This window comes from Mauremys reevesii, linkage group 12 (assembly GCF_016161935.1).
Source record: "Mauremys reevesii isolate NIE-2019 linkage group 12, ASM1616193v1, whole genome shotgun sequence".
Classification (NCBI taxonomy): Eukaryota; Metazoa; Chordata; order Testudines; family Geoemydidae; genus Mauremys; species Mauremys reevesii.
The window spans coordinates 6,291,055-6,303,667 of NC_052634.1; the positions used below are offsets into that span (position 1 = coordinate 6,291,055).

The window sequence follows — 12,613 nt, forward strand, 5'->3', positions numbered from 1 at the left end:
GCAGCTTGTGTGCTGAGGCATTCCTTATAGTAGCCATGACAAGATACATGTTAATTCTGAGCAAGTAAGAAACAGCCCTCTAAGAAACATGGGTGGTATCTGGAAGAACAAACCATAGCATTTACTGTAAGCAGAACATCAGGTACCTACTCAAAAAGTTTTAACTTGGAGAAGTGCCAGTTACCGTATTTCCTATTTAAACCTGATCTAACATAATTCAGCATTGGTATCCAGGACGAGCATGTCTATGAATGTGAAAAGGTACAGCTATGTATAGTGACTGACAGCTTAGGCATGTTTCTTGGATGAATGTAACTTGTGTATACATGGTTAATTCTTCATTACTGTGGGTTGTTTCCACTGTACCAGTTGCACATCGGTGCATGTGTTATTAACGAAACACCACTCTGGGACTTTCCTTAGCCTGCATCCAGCCCTATGAGGTATTTTTCACAAAGTGGTTTTCACTCAAAATTCATGTGAACAATAGGATGAATTCTGGATGAAAACCACTTTGTTTTCATGTTACATATACTCCTCTTACTTTCATGTCTTAATTGTTCTACTTGTACACTACAAAAAAAATCTACATCTATTAAAAACATATGACAACAGCTACCCCACTGAGTGACATAAGTTACACCGACCTAAGCACTGATGTGGACAGTGCTATATTGGCAGGAGAGATTCTCTCACCGACATAGCTGCTGCCGCTCATTGGGGGTGGATTAATTAAATCAACCTGAGACTTCTCTAGTGCACCGCTGTAAGCTCTCTAGTGTAGCCATAGCCTGAAGAGTTGCTTTTCCTTGGCAATTGTACCAAAGGGGGACGGATTTCTCTGTTGCAGTACTGTGGCTTTTCTGCATGTACCATGGCAAAAGCAAACTCATTTGAAAGACTCTAGGGGTAACCTTGCATGAACATGTCTAATTTGAATGCATCTTGCTTTACAGTTGTTTCTGCTAGAAAGTCCCACAACTCTTCCTGCCCCATCCCATAGCCTTCCAGAGCTAATCAAATGATTCATTGTGATTAATATTAATTACAAAAGCAGCAAAGAGTCCTGTGGCACCTTATAGACTAACAGACGAAGTGGGTATTCACCCATGAAAGCTCATGCTCCAATACATCTGTTAGTCTATAAGGTGCCACAGGACTCTTTGCTGCTTTTACAGATCCAGACTAACACGGCTACCCCTCTGATTAATTACAAATTTAGCCCTGTTTTTTGTTCCTGAATCATTTACGATCTGATCCTGATTTCTACCAATTTGTGGGTGGGTGTTTTTTGTAATTTCTCACTGGATAGTTTGGACGAACAATTTTGATTCTGTGAGTTGTTCACAAATTGTGCAAATCAAAAAGGTGTGTGTGTGATTGGTCTCATAAGTTAAATGGTGTTGTTTCAGCTCCCACGACACAATGACAAAAACTTTTAGGGTGCGAATAACAAAGGTATTCATCTGCAGAGAACTTCTCTTCACTAAATATTCATACCAACAATAACCTGTTCAAACTGATGTTTGTGAGCAGCATCTATCAAAAAGGCATGTACGTGGCTGAATGGAACAGCAGTAGAGATTTGACTGAACACTTGCAAACACTGTTCTGCAGTATTTAACCAAGTGGAGCAGGATCGCCACACAGAGTGTGTAACTTTTCCTTGTCCCAGCATCCAGAAATATCCAGCTACAAATGAACCCTGAATGGTGCATTGCTTCACGGCTTCAGAGGTTTAGGAAGTAAGTGTGAGCACTGTGTAATTTCTTGTTCCTCTGCAGAGTGACACACGAGAGGGTGTGGTTCAGTCATGGAATCCCTGCCTCAGCATCTGCTTTCACCTTCATGGGAAACTCTCATTTCAGCATGTGGGCGTGTAATGGCACAAGACAAAATTGTCTCAGAGCACAAAGTTGCTTTGCCAACTTTTTCTACCTCAGACCCCCTGCATGGGAGGCTTTTACAGGTGCTGGGAAATAGTCTCATCTCAAGCTGGTTGGTGTGGCAGCCCTGCAGTGTTTCATGTTATCCAGTGTAAAGGGGCTAATGGAGTTGTTACAGGTCTCCTTGCCCTAGGGGGCTTATTAGTAAAGGCAAGGTTCCTTGTGTGAGCATAAGATCACCAATGAGTAATCTCATCCTAAATTGTGTGGGAAAGAGCCCCCTTCTGTCAATATAAAACGTGTCTGTAGTGCAAAGAACTCCAAAGTGGCACTCTCCACGTGTGCTGGTATGCAGCAACATTGGAGCTGATACTCCCTAAACTTCTGGGCTCAGATCCTCAACTGGTGTAGATCCATTGAGGTCAGTAGAACTATGTTAATTTACACCAGCTGAGGATCTGGACCCTGGAGTTGAATAGACATAGACTTTGTATGTGTCATTTGTTAGTCATGAAAGCTGGAGTGTGAATCAGAACTGATTGTTTCAGAGAGTACAGTGGATGAATGAGACGTTGTACAATACTATAGGTCTTTATAGAGTTTTTCACAAAATGCATCATAGATGTAAAAATGCAAGACAAGACAGAATATGATATAAATCAGGAAAAGAAGGGGTGACTTGGTGGTTAAAGCACTGGCCTGGGACTCCAGAGATCAGGCTCCAGTTTCTAACTGCTACAGCTTTCTTGTGTGACCTTGAGTAAGTCACGTGATTTCCCTGTGCCTCTGTTTCCCATCTTAAAATGGGGATAATAATATTTCCTTTGTCTGACTTGCCCATGTAGAATGTGAACTCTGGGGGCAGGGGCTGTCTTATACTGTGTGTTTGTGCAGTGCCTAGTGCAGTGGGCCTTGGTTGTAGTTGGGGCCTCTAGATAATATTATAAGAAGAAAAAATAGGAAGTGGGGGAGGGCTGGCAGTTTTTTATTCTTTCTTAGCTAAATTCTGCAATCCTCAACTGGTCCCTATGCAGGCAAATCTTCCAAGGAAAACAATGGGAATATTGACTGAATATGGGCTGCAGAATTTGGTCTTCTTTTTCTTTCTACTGTATGCAGGTTGGATGATATGTGAGGCTTTTCCTGCCATTTCTAGGTCCCCTTTCTGGCAAGCATACCATGACATTTGCTTTTGTCACCCTCTCACATTTCTCGTAGTGGGCATGGAGTTCAGCACACAGTAAATTCTGGCATTATTCAGACAGTCATCATGAGATTTATTACAACTCTCTCAGAACAAGGCTCTGTCTCCCTGCACAGCAAATGTATCTAATTGGATGTGATGATCTGGCTCCTACCTTGACTCATGCACCGTATTAACTTTCCGAGCCCCAGGCTTCTGCTGAAACAGGACAATTTCATTTTAGATTTTTGTTTTAAGTAATATTTTGCTTTAAATGCTTGTACAAATGTTTGGGAACTTGCCAGCATTATCTGTTAAACTGTCACTTAATGTAGCATGAAAAGTCACTTAGCACTTTAAAGTGCCTGACAGCCAGCCTTGTGTTTCAGATTGCTCTGAACAACGGTTTGATCGTGTTCCTGCAAGAATTAGACCTTTGCTTTGTTTCCAGGACAAGAGCAATTTTGGGAGGTTGATCGCTCCTGTTTGGGAAAGCATTCTTTCTGCACAGTGCAAATACCATGAACCAAATTAACTATAAGAGACAGGAGGGGCTGCTATGTTGTGCCCTTCACGCTACAATTCTGGCTACTGCGTTGTCTCCACCTTGTGATGCAGGAATCCTAGTCAGGGCCTGCCTTAGATTTTGCTGGGCCCTGTGTGAAATAAGACTTGTAGAGAACTGTCCAGTTCACCTTTTTAAACTGTTCCCCCACCTCTGTATACTCACAATAGCTCTTGGCTACTGGTGAACCAGATTTCCCTTCAGCTGTCTGTGAGACTCCATTGGCTCTGGTGACTATGCATACACCTGCAGAAGGTGACTGAGAGGGAGGATTGCCTGTGGCTCTGGTCTGGGATTCCAGAAATCTGGGTTTGCTTCATTTCTCTGTGCTTTGATTCCGCTTCTATTAAATGGGCGCAGTCTATTTTGATTACAAGCTCTCTGGAGCCTGGGTTGTCTCTTATGGTATTATGTACAAAGCATATAGGTGCTACAGTAATAGAAATAATAGACACATAAATAATAGACTATGCCAGCTGAAATGCCTATTATTGTTCAATCAGATTTCTGCATTTATTTTGTTCGCAGTAGGCTCAATTAGTCATTTCTTCAATCTTCCCATATGACTGATGAAAAGAAGTATGTGAAATGACCTTTTCTAAGTGTAGCAGTCCTTAAAATACTCACCCAACCTAATAAGGAGGTATTCCTTTATTAAATTAGTTATCAGACCCTAGGAGGCAGATGTTTGTGTTTTTTAGCCCACAAGACTTTCTGAAATCTTAAACTACTATTTTTGCATTCATATTTTTTGCACAGTACTTCCGGGTTAGAGTGCTAACACTGATGTGATTTAAAAAACCTGGACATCACTCAAAAACACTGGCAATTTTCTTTCAGAAATGGATTACTGAACTCAGCTGTCTTCCAGGGAATATGACAATAATTAAAGCATGATTTTGCCTTTACATCTTCATCTTTGGAATAACGCTCAGGTTCAAAGGGCAGAACAAAAGCTGAACATAGCATATTCCTGTGTTTCTATAATGTTTGGCTAGCCAACATTTTCACAAGGCTGTTTTGCTGGCTTCTGCACTGGTGCAGTATGTACAGCTCTGGTTTTTTAGTTCCTCTTGTTTTTCTCTCTTCTTGGCACCTGTTGCAGTAGCAGTCTAGCAGGAGTCTAGGCTCTGGGTACATATTTCCTGATGTGTTTTGGTCTGAGATCACTGCACAGCTGCCTCCTGTCAAGTCATTTTATCCTGCTTATATGATTTTTTTAAAAATTATTTTTAAAATCATTGGCATAGTGGTAATTTTAGAATTGGGGATACTGTATGAAGTTTTGTGGGATCGCAGCCCAGCCATTCAGAACTAATTTTGGCAAAGCACTGACATTGTTCTTGTGTTGTCCACAGACCTAGCAATGGAATATTGGAGTCCTGGTCATATCAAAGACTTTGTGTCTTGGCAAATGGAGCTTCCAGACAGTGGGTGTACATCCTTCTTCTCTCCCCATTATTCCACGGCACCATAGCATTCTCTGTGCACTCTGGTACTCTCTCTGGACACCTTTGGCTGGGATCTTTGAAGCTGAGGCATAGCAGATCTGTGTAGTTGTATCCTTGGGCCCATGCAGAGCCCCACTGAAGTCAATAAGGCTCTGAACAGGTGCAAGGAACTGCCCAGGGGGAGCTTATTGCAAGCCTGTGGTAGGTTCTTGGAGTGCACTGAGCAATTAAATATGCTGTGGAAGAATGCAATTCTCAGCCCATTGGAAAGTGGTATTCTTGCACTGTATATGATACATTATTAATCTAATATATGCATTTGATTATTGTTTGGGCTGCTTTGTGGCTATAATATCTAAATACTATGTTGCTTGTAAACCTTTCAGTCTCTGGATATGTGACCCAAAGTGGTACCCATCAGCAGAATGAGAAACTCCACTTTGCAAGTGAGCCACCAACTTTAATTTTTTGGGTGATTTTTAAGGTGTGGAGCTCATTGCAGTGGTCTTAACTTGATCAGACAAAGGCATGGCTCAAGAGAGCAAGTTGTGCATCCAAAAGAAATGACCACTGCCTTCAGGGTCATTGCTGCTGTGAACTTGAATAGGTAACAGTAGGCACATGTCCTCCGTTAATTCGGAAGATGTAACCTTTGCCATATTTTCTGGTTGCTTCTCTCATGCAATCTGTATTACTTTAATTTTATCTGGTCAGTTAACTAGTTCTTATCCAAGCCCACTCTATATCAAACACTGGGTAAAATATTCAACATGAAACAAAGCTATAATTATTAAGAGCAGTAAATTGGCAGACCCTTTATTTTGCTTCGTAATGTATTTTTCCATCAAACTAAAATAAATTCTCTGTTAAAATGTGTGAGGCTGTGTTTTGAGGAGGGGCTCTTTGGTAATACACCAAAGGCTTATCTTATAACTGTGTTTTAAAAAATGGAAATGGATGACTGACTATCAAACACCAGAATAGTTTGGGCTGTTTTTATCTGTGGATAACATGCCCTTTGCAACTTCCTCATTTTAGATATTTACTACAACACGTCTTTAACTGTACAATTTCAGATATTTAAAGTATTGATATAAAGATGTTTTAAAAACATTTAACTTTGGGTGATTTAGTTCAATGAGATTTTAAAATTAGATTATATCTGTATCTGTATCTATGTATGAACTTTGTGTGTGTACATAATATATATAATTTGCACATATGTATTTTCCAATATACTTGTGCAAGTTGCATAGGCACATAAGACTGTGCAAATCTCAGAATCAGTCATGCACAATAGATTTTGCATGAATAACTTGGGTGTGTGCAAATGTGCATGGACATCTTAAGTGCATACTTTTGAAAATTTGGGCCATATATACTTGATTTACTCCTTGAAAGGGACCTGCATATGAACTTTATTTACCATGACATTTAAAGCGGTCATACAATATCAGAATGCAATTTCTTTAGAAGGACTGGTCAAGAATATGTTTCTTAAAGTACCATACTCTGATTTTTTTTACTGTTGTTCGGACCGGTTCCTTACTCAAGCAAAACTGCAGCTGACTTCTCCTCGCAACTTCCTGAGACCATATTATACCATCGGGTATTAAACAGAACTTCTGTTGGCTCGTGCGGGAACAATCTGTCCCACGTTTTTAAATTGCCTGACTTGTTAAGAAAGTGGCTACTGTTGTTGTCAACATATATTTTGATGCATATTACAGAGTTAAGTGCTCTTACAATGATCTACAAAATTCCATTAGCTGAAGGGGGAAATTGCCTACTTTTTTTGGTAACAGAGACATAACAGAGAGAGGGAATTTTTCTTACTATGGGCCTAATCAAAACCCCATTGAAATTTAAAGAAAGACTCCCATCTATTCATGTACTGTGTATATATATCTGCCTACTGTATTTTCCACTACATGCATCTGATGAAGTGGGTTTTAGCCCACGAAAGCTTATGCCCAAATAAATGTGTTAGTCTGTAAGGTGCCACAAGGACTCCTCATTGTTTTTCATTGACTTCAGTGATCTTTGGACCAGGCCCTATCTTACATGTTATCTATGCAGTGTTAGCTAACTGAATGCATACTGTTACTAAGCACTAACAGTAAAGAGGATATTACACTGCATGATTGCTTGTGAACACTAATATAGCTATGCAAAATGTGGCTAAATAATACCATCAGGACTCTCGGAGACAGCAGACGTGGTGAATCCTATTTCTGCATTAAGCAGATATTCTTTATCTTTTTTTAATACTGAAAGGTCTTAGAGAAAATGTTTTAAAGAGATAGACATATATTAACTTATAGTCTGCATGTGATTTAATTCTCTTTTCTTGTTAAATTTAAAACCAATTCAACACTTGTAAAATGGTACAAAATAGGGTCCTGATTCTGTGAGGTGCCCACCTTCCTTAAATTCCATTGAGCTCATGCATCACATTCCAGGGTTGGGCCCCAGACTAGATTTCAGGACCCCAACTCACTTAGGGTCATCAGTAACTCATTTCTGTGGCCATCTCTTTTTTAATAGGAAATGATGTATTTCAACAAAAACAAAACAGAAAAAACAAGGTTTCTTTTTTAAATGGAGGATGTCGTCGTTTAATGAGGCTTGAAGTGTTTACAGGTGTTTCCTCATGAGTTCAGATTTAGTGACCCTAGGGAGTTGATTCTCGGAAGGCAGGAGAAAACACTGAGCTCAGGCTTGTATTTTAAAACAGTTGAGCACTAAAGGGCCAGTTCCTCCTCTGGTGTAAACCATGCAGCTCTGTTGAAGTCAATGGAGCCATGCAGATTTAGACCAGCTGAAGTCTGGCCATACATATGCTCCTCTAAACACAACAGATAAAAAAAAAACATATTAAAAGATGCTTGTGTGCTTCTGCTTTAGAATCCTATGGGCCAATCTTGCAGACCTCGCTCAGGCAAAACTCCTATTGACTATAGGTTCCGGACCTTAATGTTTGTTTAAAAAATGTTTAGGTGATGTAACGTGTCTTTTATGCATAATATCTTCCAGCGCACTCTAGCCTTGGAGAAACTGCATAATGTGGCGAAGAACAAAACATAGCAAAGGAAAATATAAAGTATTTGTGGTTGGAGGATGTGATGACATCACGTTGCTCAGCGGGAACCTAGGGCTTTTAAAAAGCTGAAGGAAACATTCTGACAGCCAGTTATCACATCACTTGTAAAGAAGTAAAAACACAGTTAGCGATTAAAAAGCCACACTATCTTCTTCAAAGAGAAAAGACTCCGTTCTGCCACAGAATATGCACTGGCAAAAATGTAAGTGAGTTCTGATTGCCTTTGTTTTTCATAACTACAGTAGATATATGAAGATCACCTGAATAATAGCTCTAAGTCAGGATTAGAATAGCATGGGAGATTTTACTATATCCACGTACTGAGAGGTGCCTGGTTTAGGAGAGACAATTACTAAATGTGTGATACTAATTTTCCAGCATGGATATTAACACAAGACAACATCACTGCTTTGTTGTAATCACTTTGAAGCAAATGGCAGACTGATTCATAAAAACAGTTACAGGATGCAAGGTATTATGTCAAAGGTTACAGTGGTTACTTGCCAGAGTTTTCATTTTTAAAAATGAAGGCTACTATCAATCTTATTTTTGTATCTGACTTTATGTGGAGATGACTTTTACCAAACATGATACTGGGCAGTCAAAGGAGTATTTCAACTTCCTTTACATCTCGGCTTCTGAGTGATGTGTTTAGGGTCATATCCTCAGCAAGTATAAAGCAGCATAACTTCATTGCAAATGGAGCTATTGGCATTCCAATGGAGCTATGCTGATTTACACCAGTTGAGGATCTGGCCTTTAGTTACTAACTTTTTATTAAAGAGAAACATAATCGTTGACTGTCTGAGTTAACCTCTTACATAAGTATTCAAAGAGAGAGTGACAGATATAAAAGATAAGGAACAGAGCAGAGCTGAGTAAGTATGGGCTGTAAGTTACCATATATATACGTATTGTTATATCCGTGGGTTTTTAAAATCATTTTGTTCTATTTGGGCCCATCTTTCCTCAAATAGTTTAGTTCTTTCTCTAATACACGTAGAAATTTGTACTGTTTCTTTTAATTCTTTTATTGTCTCCAGGCATATTTCTCTAGATGATGTTTGTTTTTGCAACCATAGTAACATCCTTTACCTTTCACTACACTATTCACTTAACCTATAGCACAACATACCTGAATGGAAAGGGTTAATTTCTTAAATATTTTCCAGTGAGTTGACTAACATGGAACACAGATGAACCTTCTTTTCCATTATGTTAGAGATCAAAGAGTAGACAAAGATCAGTTTTATCTGTACCTATTATTCGGAGATAATCAACAGTTAATCATATTTTCTTTGTAACAGATTTAAATATTTTTCCTGTGTTTGTTTGTTTTGTTTGAGAATTGCATAGTCATTTTTTCCTTTAGGTAAAAATGTGGATTTTCAAAGTTATATTATGGACTGCAGAATCAAATAGCAAGAAGCTCCAGCTATTTTTTTTCATGTACTTTGAGTTTATATTGCAACATGACAGGTAGTAGACTATGGTAGCACTATAGTAACATTTTTCTTCTCATTAACTTTTTCTCTTTTCAGAATCAATAGTGCATATTATATAGAATCAGCAATCTAAAACAAATTGCAGCAAGATCAGAGTCAAATGTAATCTAGTAGCTAAGAAATCTGTGAATCTTAGATTTCAGCTGCAAGGACAGAGACACATGATCGAAGTTTGTTGTCTTTGGTAGAGTTAGAACGATAGTCATACTGAATGTTGCTAGGGTGTGTTCTTCCCTTGATACATCCACAGCTTCTTTAAAGATTAATAGTAATTACAGGCCTATGTTGTGAGTAACCAGGCTGCAGTACTAGGGGCTGGTTGTCCCCACAATGTGACTATATGGATCCCATTTAAAAACACTGCAACTCTTGTGCAATACCTTCCTGTCACTTCATCCACAGAGCACCCCTCCAGTTCTCAATGCAAGAATCTGTTATAGCAATTCTTATTGGACATTTCAAAGCATATCATGAGATACAGCAACTGCCTTGACTGGCTTCCTCAGTGGAGAGGTTTTTTACACCAGGTAAAGAGTGGGCAGTGGAGATATTGTAGTTCTGTTTGACATCTGCTCAAGAAGGTTTTGGGGCAGAGTTGAGGTTATGTGTCTTAGAACAATGAAGGAGCAACAAGGAGATTTTTGTAGGTGGCTGACTGGTTGAGTTCATGTTTGAAATTATTATTTTTGGTACTGACGTTTTATTATATGATTAATTACATGTTAGGGTGCTAGACCTTAAGTGTCATTTTTTATTTTTATTTAAATCTAAATAAATACTTTCTAGATATTAAAACCATTACAACACTCTTAAATCTGCCTTTTTTCCAAAGTCATTGTGATAAATAGTTAATTCCTTTAGCTTCCTGTGTTGAGAGGAAGGATGATCTAGTGGTTATAGCACTAGATTGGCACTCTGGAGACCTGGATATATGTCACCTTATGAAGGGATGCAGAGATAAAATTTCTAGATACCATAAATAACTGGTTATTGGAGCAGCTTGTCCTGAAATCCACAAGGGGAGAGGCAATTATTCATTTAGTCCTAAGTGACACACAGGTTCTGATCCAAGAGGCGAATATAGTTGACCTGCTTGGTAATAGCAACCATAATGTAATACATGTTAACATCCTTGTAGGGGGAAAATGCCAAAGAAATCCACCACAGGAGCATTTAATTTCAAAAAGGGGAATGACACAAAAATGAGGAACCTATGTTAAATGGAAACTAAAAGGAATAGTCACAAGGGTGAAATGCCTGCAAACTGCTTGGAGACTATTTGAAAACACCATAATAGAGGCTCAAACTTTTTACCCCAAATAAAAAAAAAAAAGGAAGAGAACTAAAAAAATGCCACCATTGCTAAAATGCTAAACAGCAGAGTAAATGAAGCAGTTAGAAGCAAGAAAGCATCCTTTAAAAATTGGAAGTCAAATCCTACTGAGAAAAATAGAAAGGAACATAAACTCTGGCAAATCAAGTGTAAAAAGATAATAAGGCAGGCAAAGAAAGAATTTGAAGAGCAACTATCTAAAGACACAAAAACTAACAATAATTTTTTAAAGTACTTCAGAAGCAAGAAGCCTGCCAAATGATCCGTGAGGCCACTGGATGATGAAAGTGCTGAAGGAGCACTCAAGGAAGACCAGGTCATTGCAGAGAAGTTAAATGAATTCTTTGCATCAGACTTCAGTGCAGAGGATATGAGGGAGATTCCCACACCTAAGCCTTTCTTTTAGGTGACAAATTTGAGGAACTGTCCCAGATTGAGGTGTCATTAGAGGAGGTTTTGGAACAAATTGATAAATTAAACAGTAATATGTCACCAGGATCTGACAGCATTCACGCAAAAGTACTGAAGGAATCATGAAATTGCGGAACTACTAACTGTGGTATGTAACCTATTGCTTAAATCACCCTTGTACTGGATGACAGGTGGATACCTAATGTAACACTGATTTTTAAAAAAGGGGAACCAGAGGTGATCCTGGAAATTATAGGCTGGTAAGCCTAACTTCAGTACCTGGCAAATTGGTTGAAGCTATGGTAAAGAACAGAATTATCAGACACATAAATGAACATGACAGTTAAGTCAAAAGCTGACTGCAAAGAGTTACAAGTGGATGTCACTAAATGGGGTGACTCAGCCTTTTTTGTATTAAAGCTGTCCAAAGTGGTCACCTGAATGGAGAGTACTGTCAAGTTGGATTTGCAAATCAGGTGAAAGGCATTGTGCTGAAATGTCACTTAGTATGTTTAGGTCAGAGACATAAATGTTTGCTCAGCCTATAAGAACATAAGAATGGCCGTACTGGGTCAGACCAAAGGTCCATCCAGCCCAGTATCCTGTCTACCGACAGTGGCCAATGCCAGGTGCCCCAGAGGGAGTGAACCTAACAGGTAATGATCAAGTGATCTCTCTCCTGCCGTCCATCACCACCCTCTGACAACAGAGGCTAGGAACATCATTCCTTACCCATCCAGGCTAATAGACATTAGTGGACTTAACCTCCATGAATTTATCCAGTTCTTTTTTAAACCCTGTTATAGCCCTAGCCTTCACAACCTCCTCAGGCAAGGAGTTCCACAAGTTGACTGTGCGCTGAGTGAAGAAAAACTTCCTTTTATTTGTTTTAAACCTGCTGCCCATTAATTTCATTTGGTGGCCCCTAGTTCTTATATTATAGGAACAAGTAAATAACTTTTCCTTATTCACTTTCTCCACACCACTCATGATTTTATGATTCTATATACCAGAGTGGAAGAAAACTCAAACAGAATTCTGCACAACTACTGCAGGGTTTTACAGGGAAGGTGGGAAGTCTCAGTTTAAATTGAAAAGATCTTCAAGATAACAGGAAGCACCATTAGAACAGTATGATTCCCATCCTGATTAGAAGAGACTGCAAGAATGACACAA

At 39.1% G+C, this 12,613-nt stretch overlaps 1 protein-coding gene across 6 annotated transcripts in view; it reads left to right on the plus strand.

Moving 5' to 3' along the window:
- POU2AF1 (POU class 2 homeobox associating factor 1) overlaps nucleotides 1–12,613 on the plus strand; it is a 137,537-nt gene that overhangs the window by 86,242 nt on the left and 38,682 nt on the right. The window contains exon 1 of one of the 6 annotated variants that reach the window (XM_039496690.1): nucleotides 7,999–8,390. The exons of 1 other annotated variant lie outside the window; for it this stretch is intronic. In XM_039496690.1, the coding sequence (XP_039352624.1) occupies nucleotides 8,375–8,390 (16 nt within the window). In that variant the 5' untranslated portion in view covers nucleotides 7,999–8,374. Of the gene's footprint in view, nucleotides 1–7,998; nucleotides 8,391–8,935; nucleotides 9,067–12,613 lie in introns of those variants that run through there. 4 more of the 6 variants (XM_039496692.1, XM_039496698.1, XM_039496694.1 and 1 more) reach the window with 4 other exon arrangements.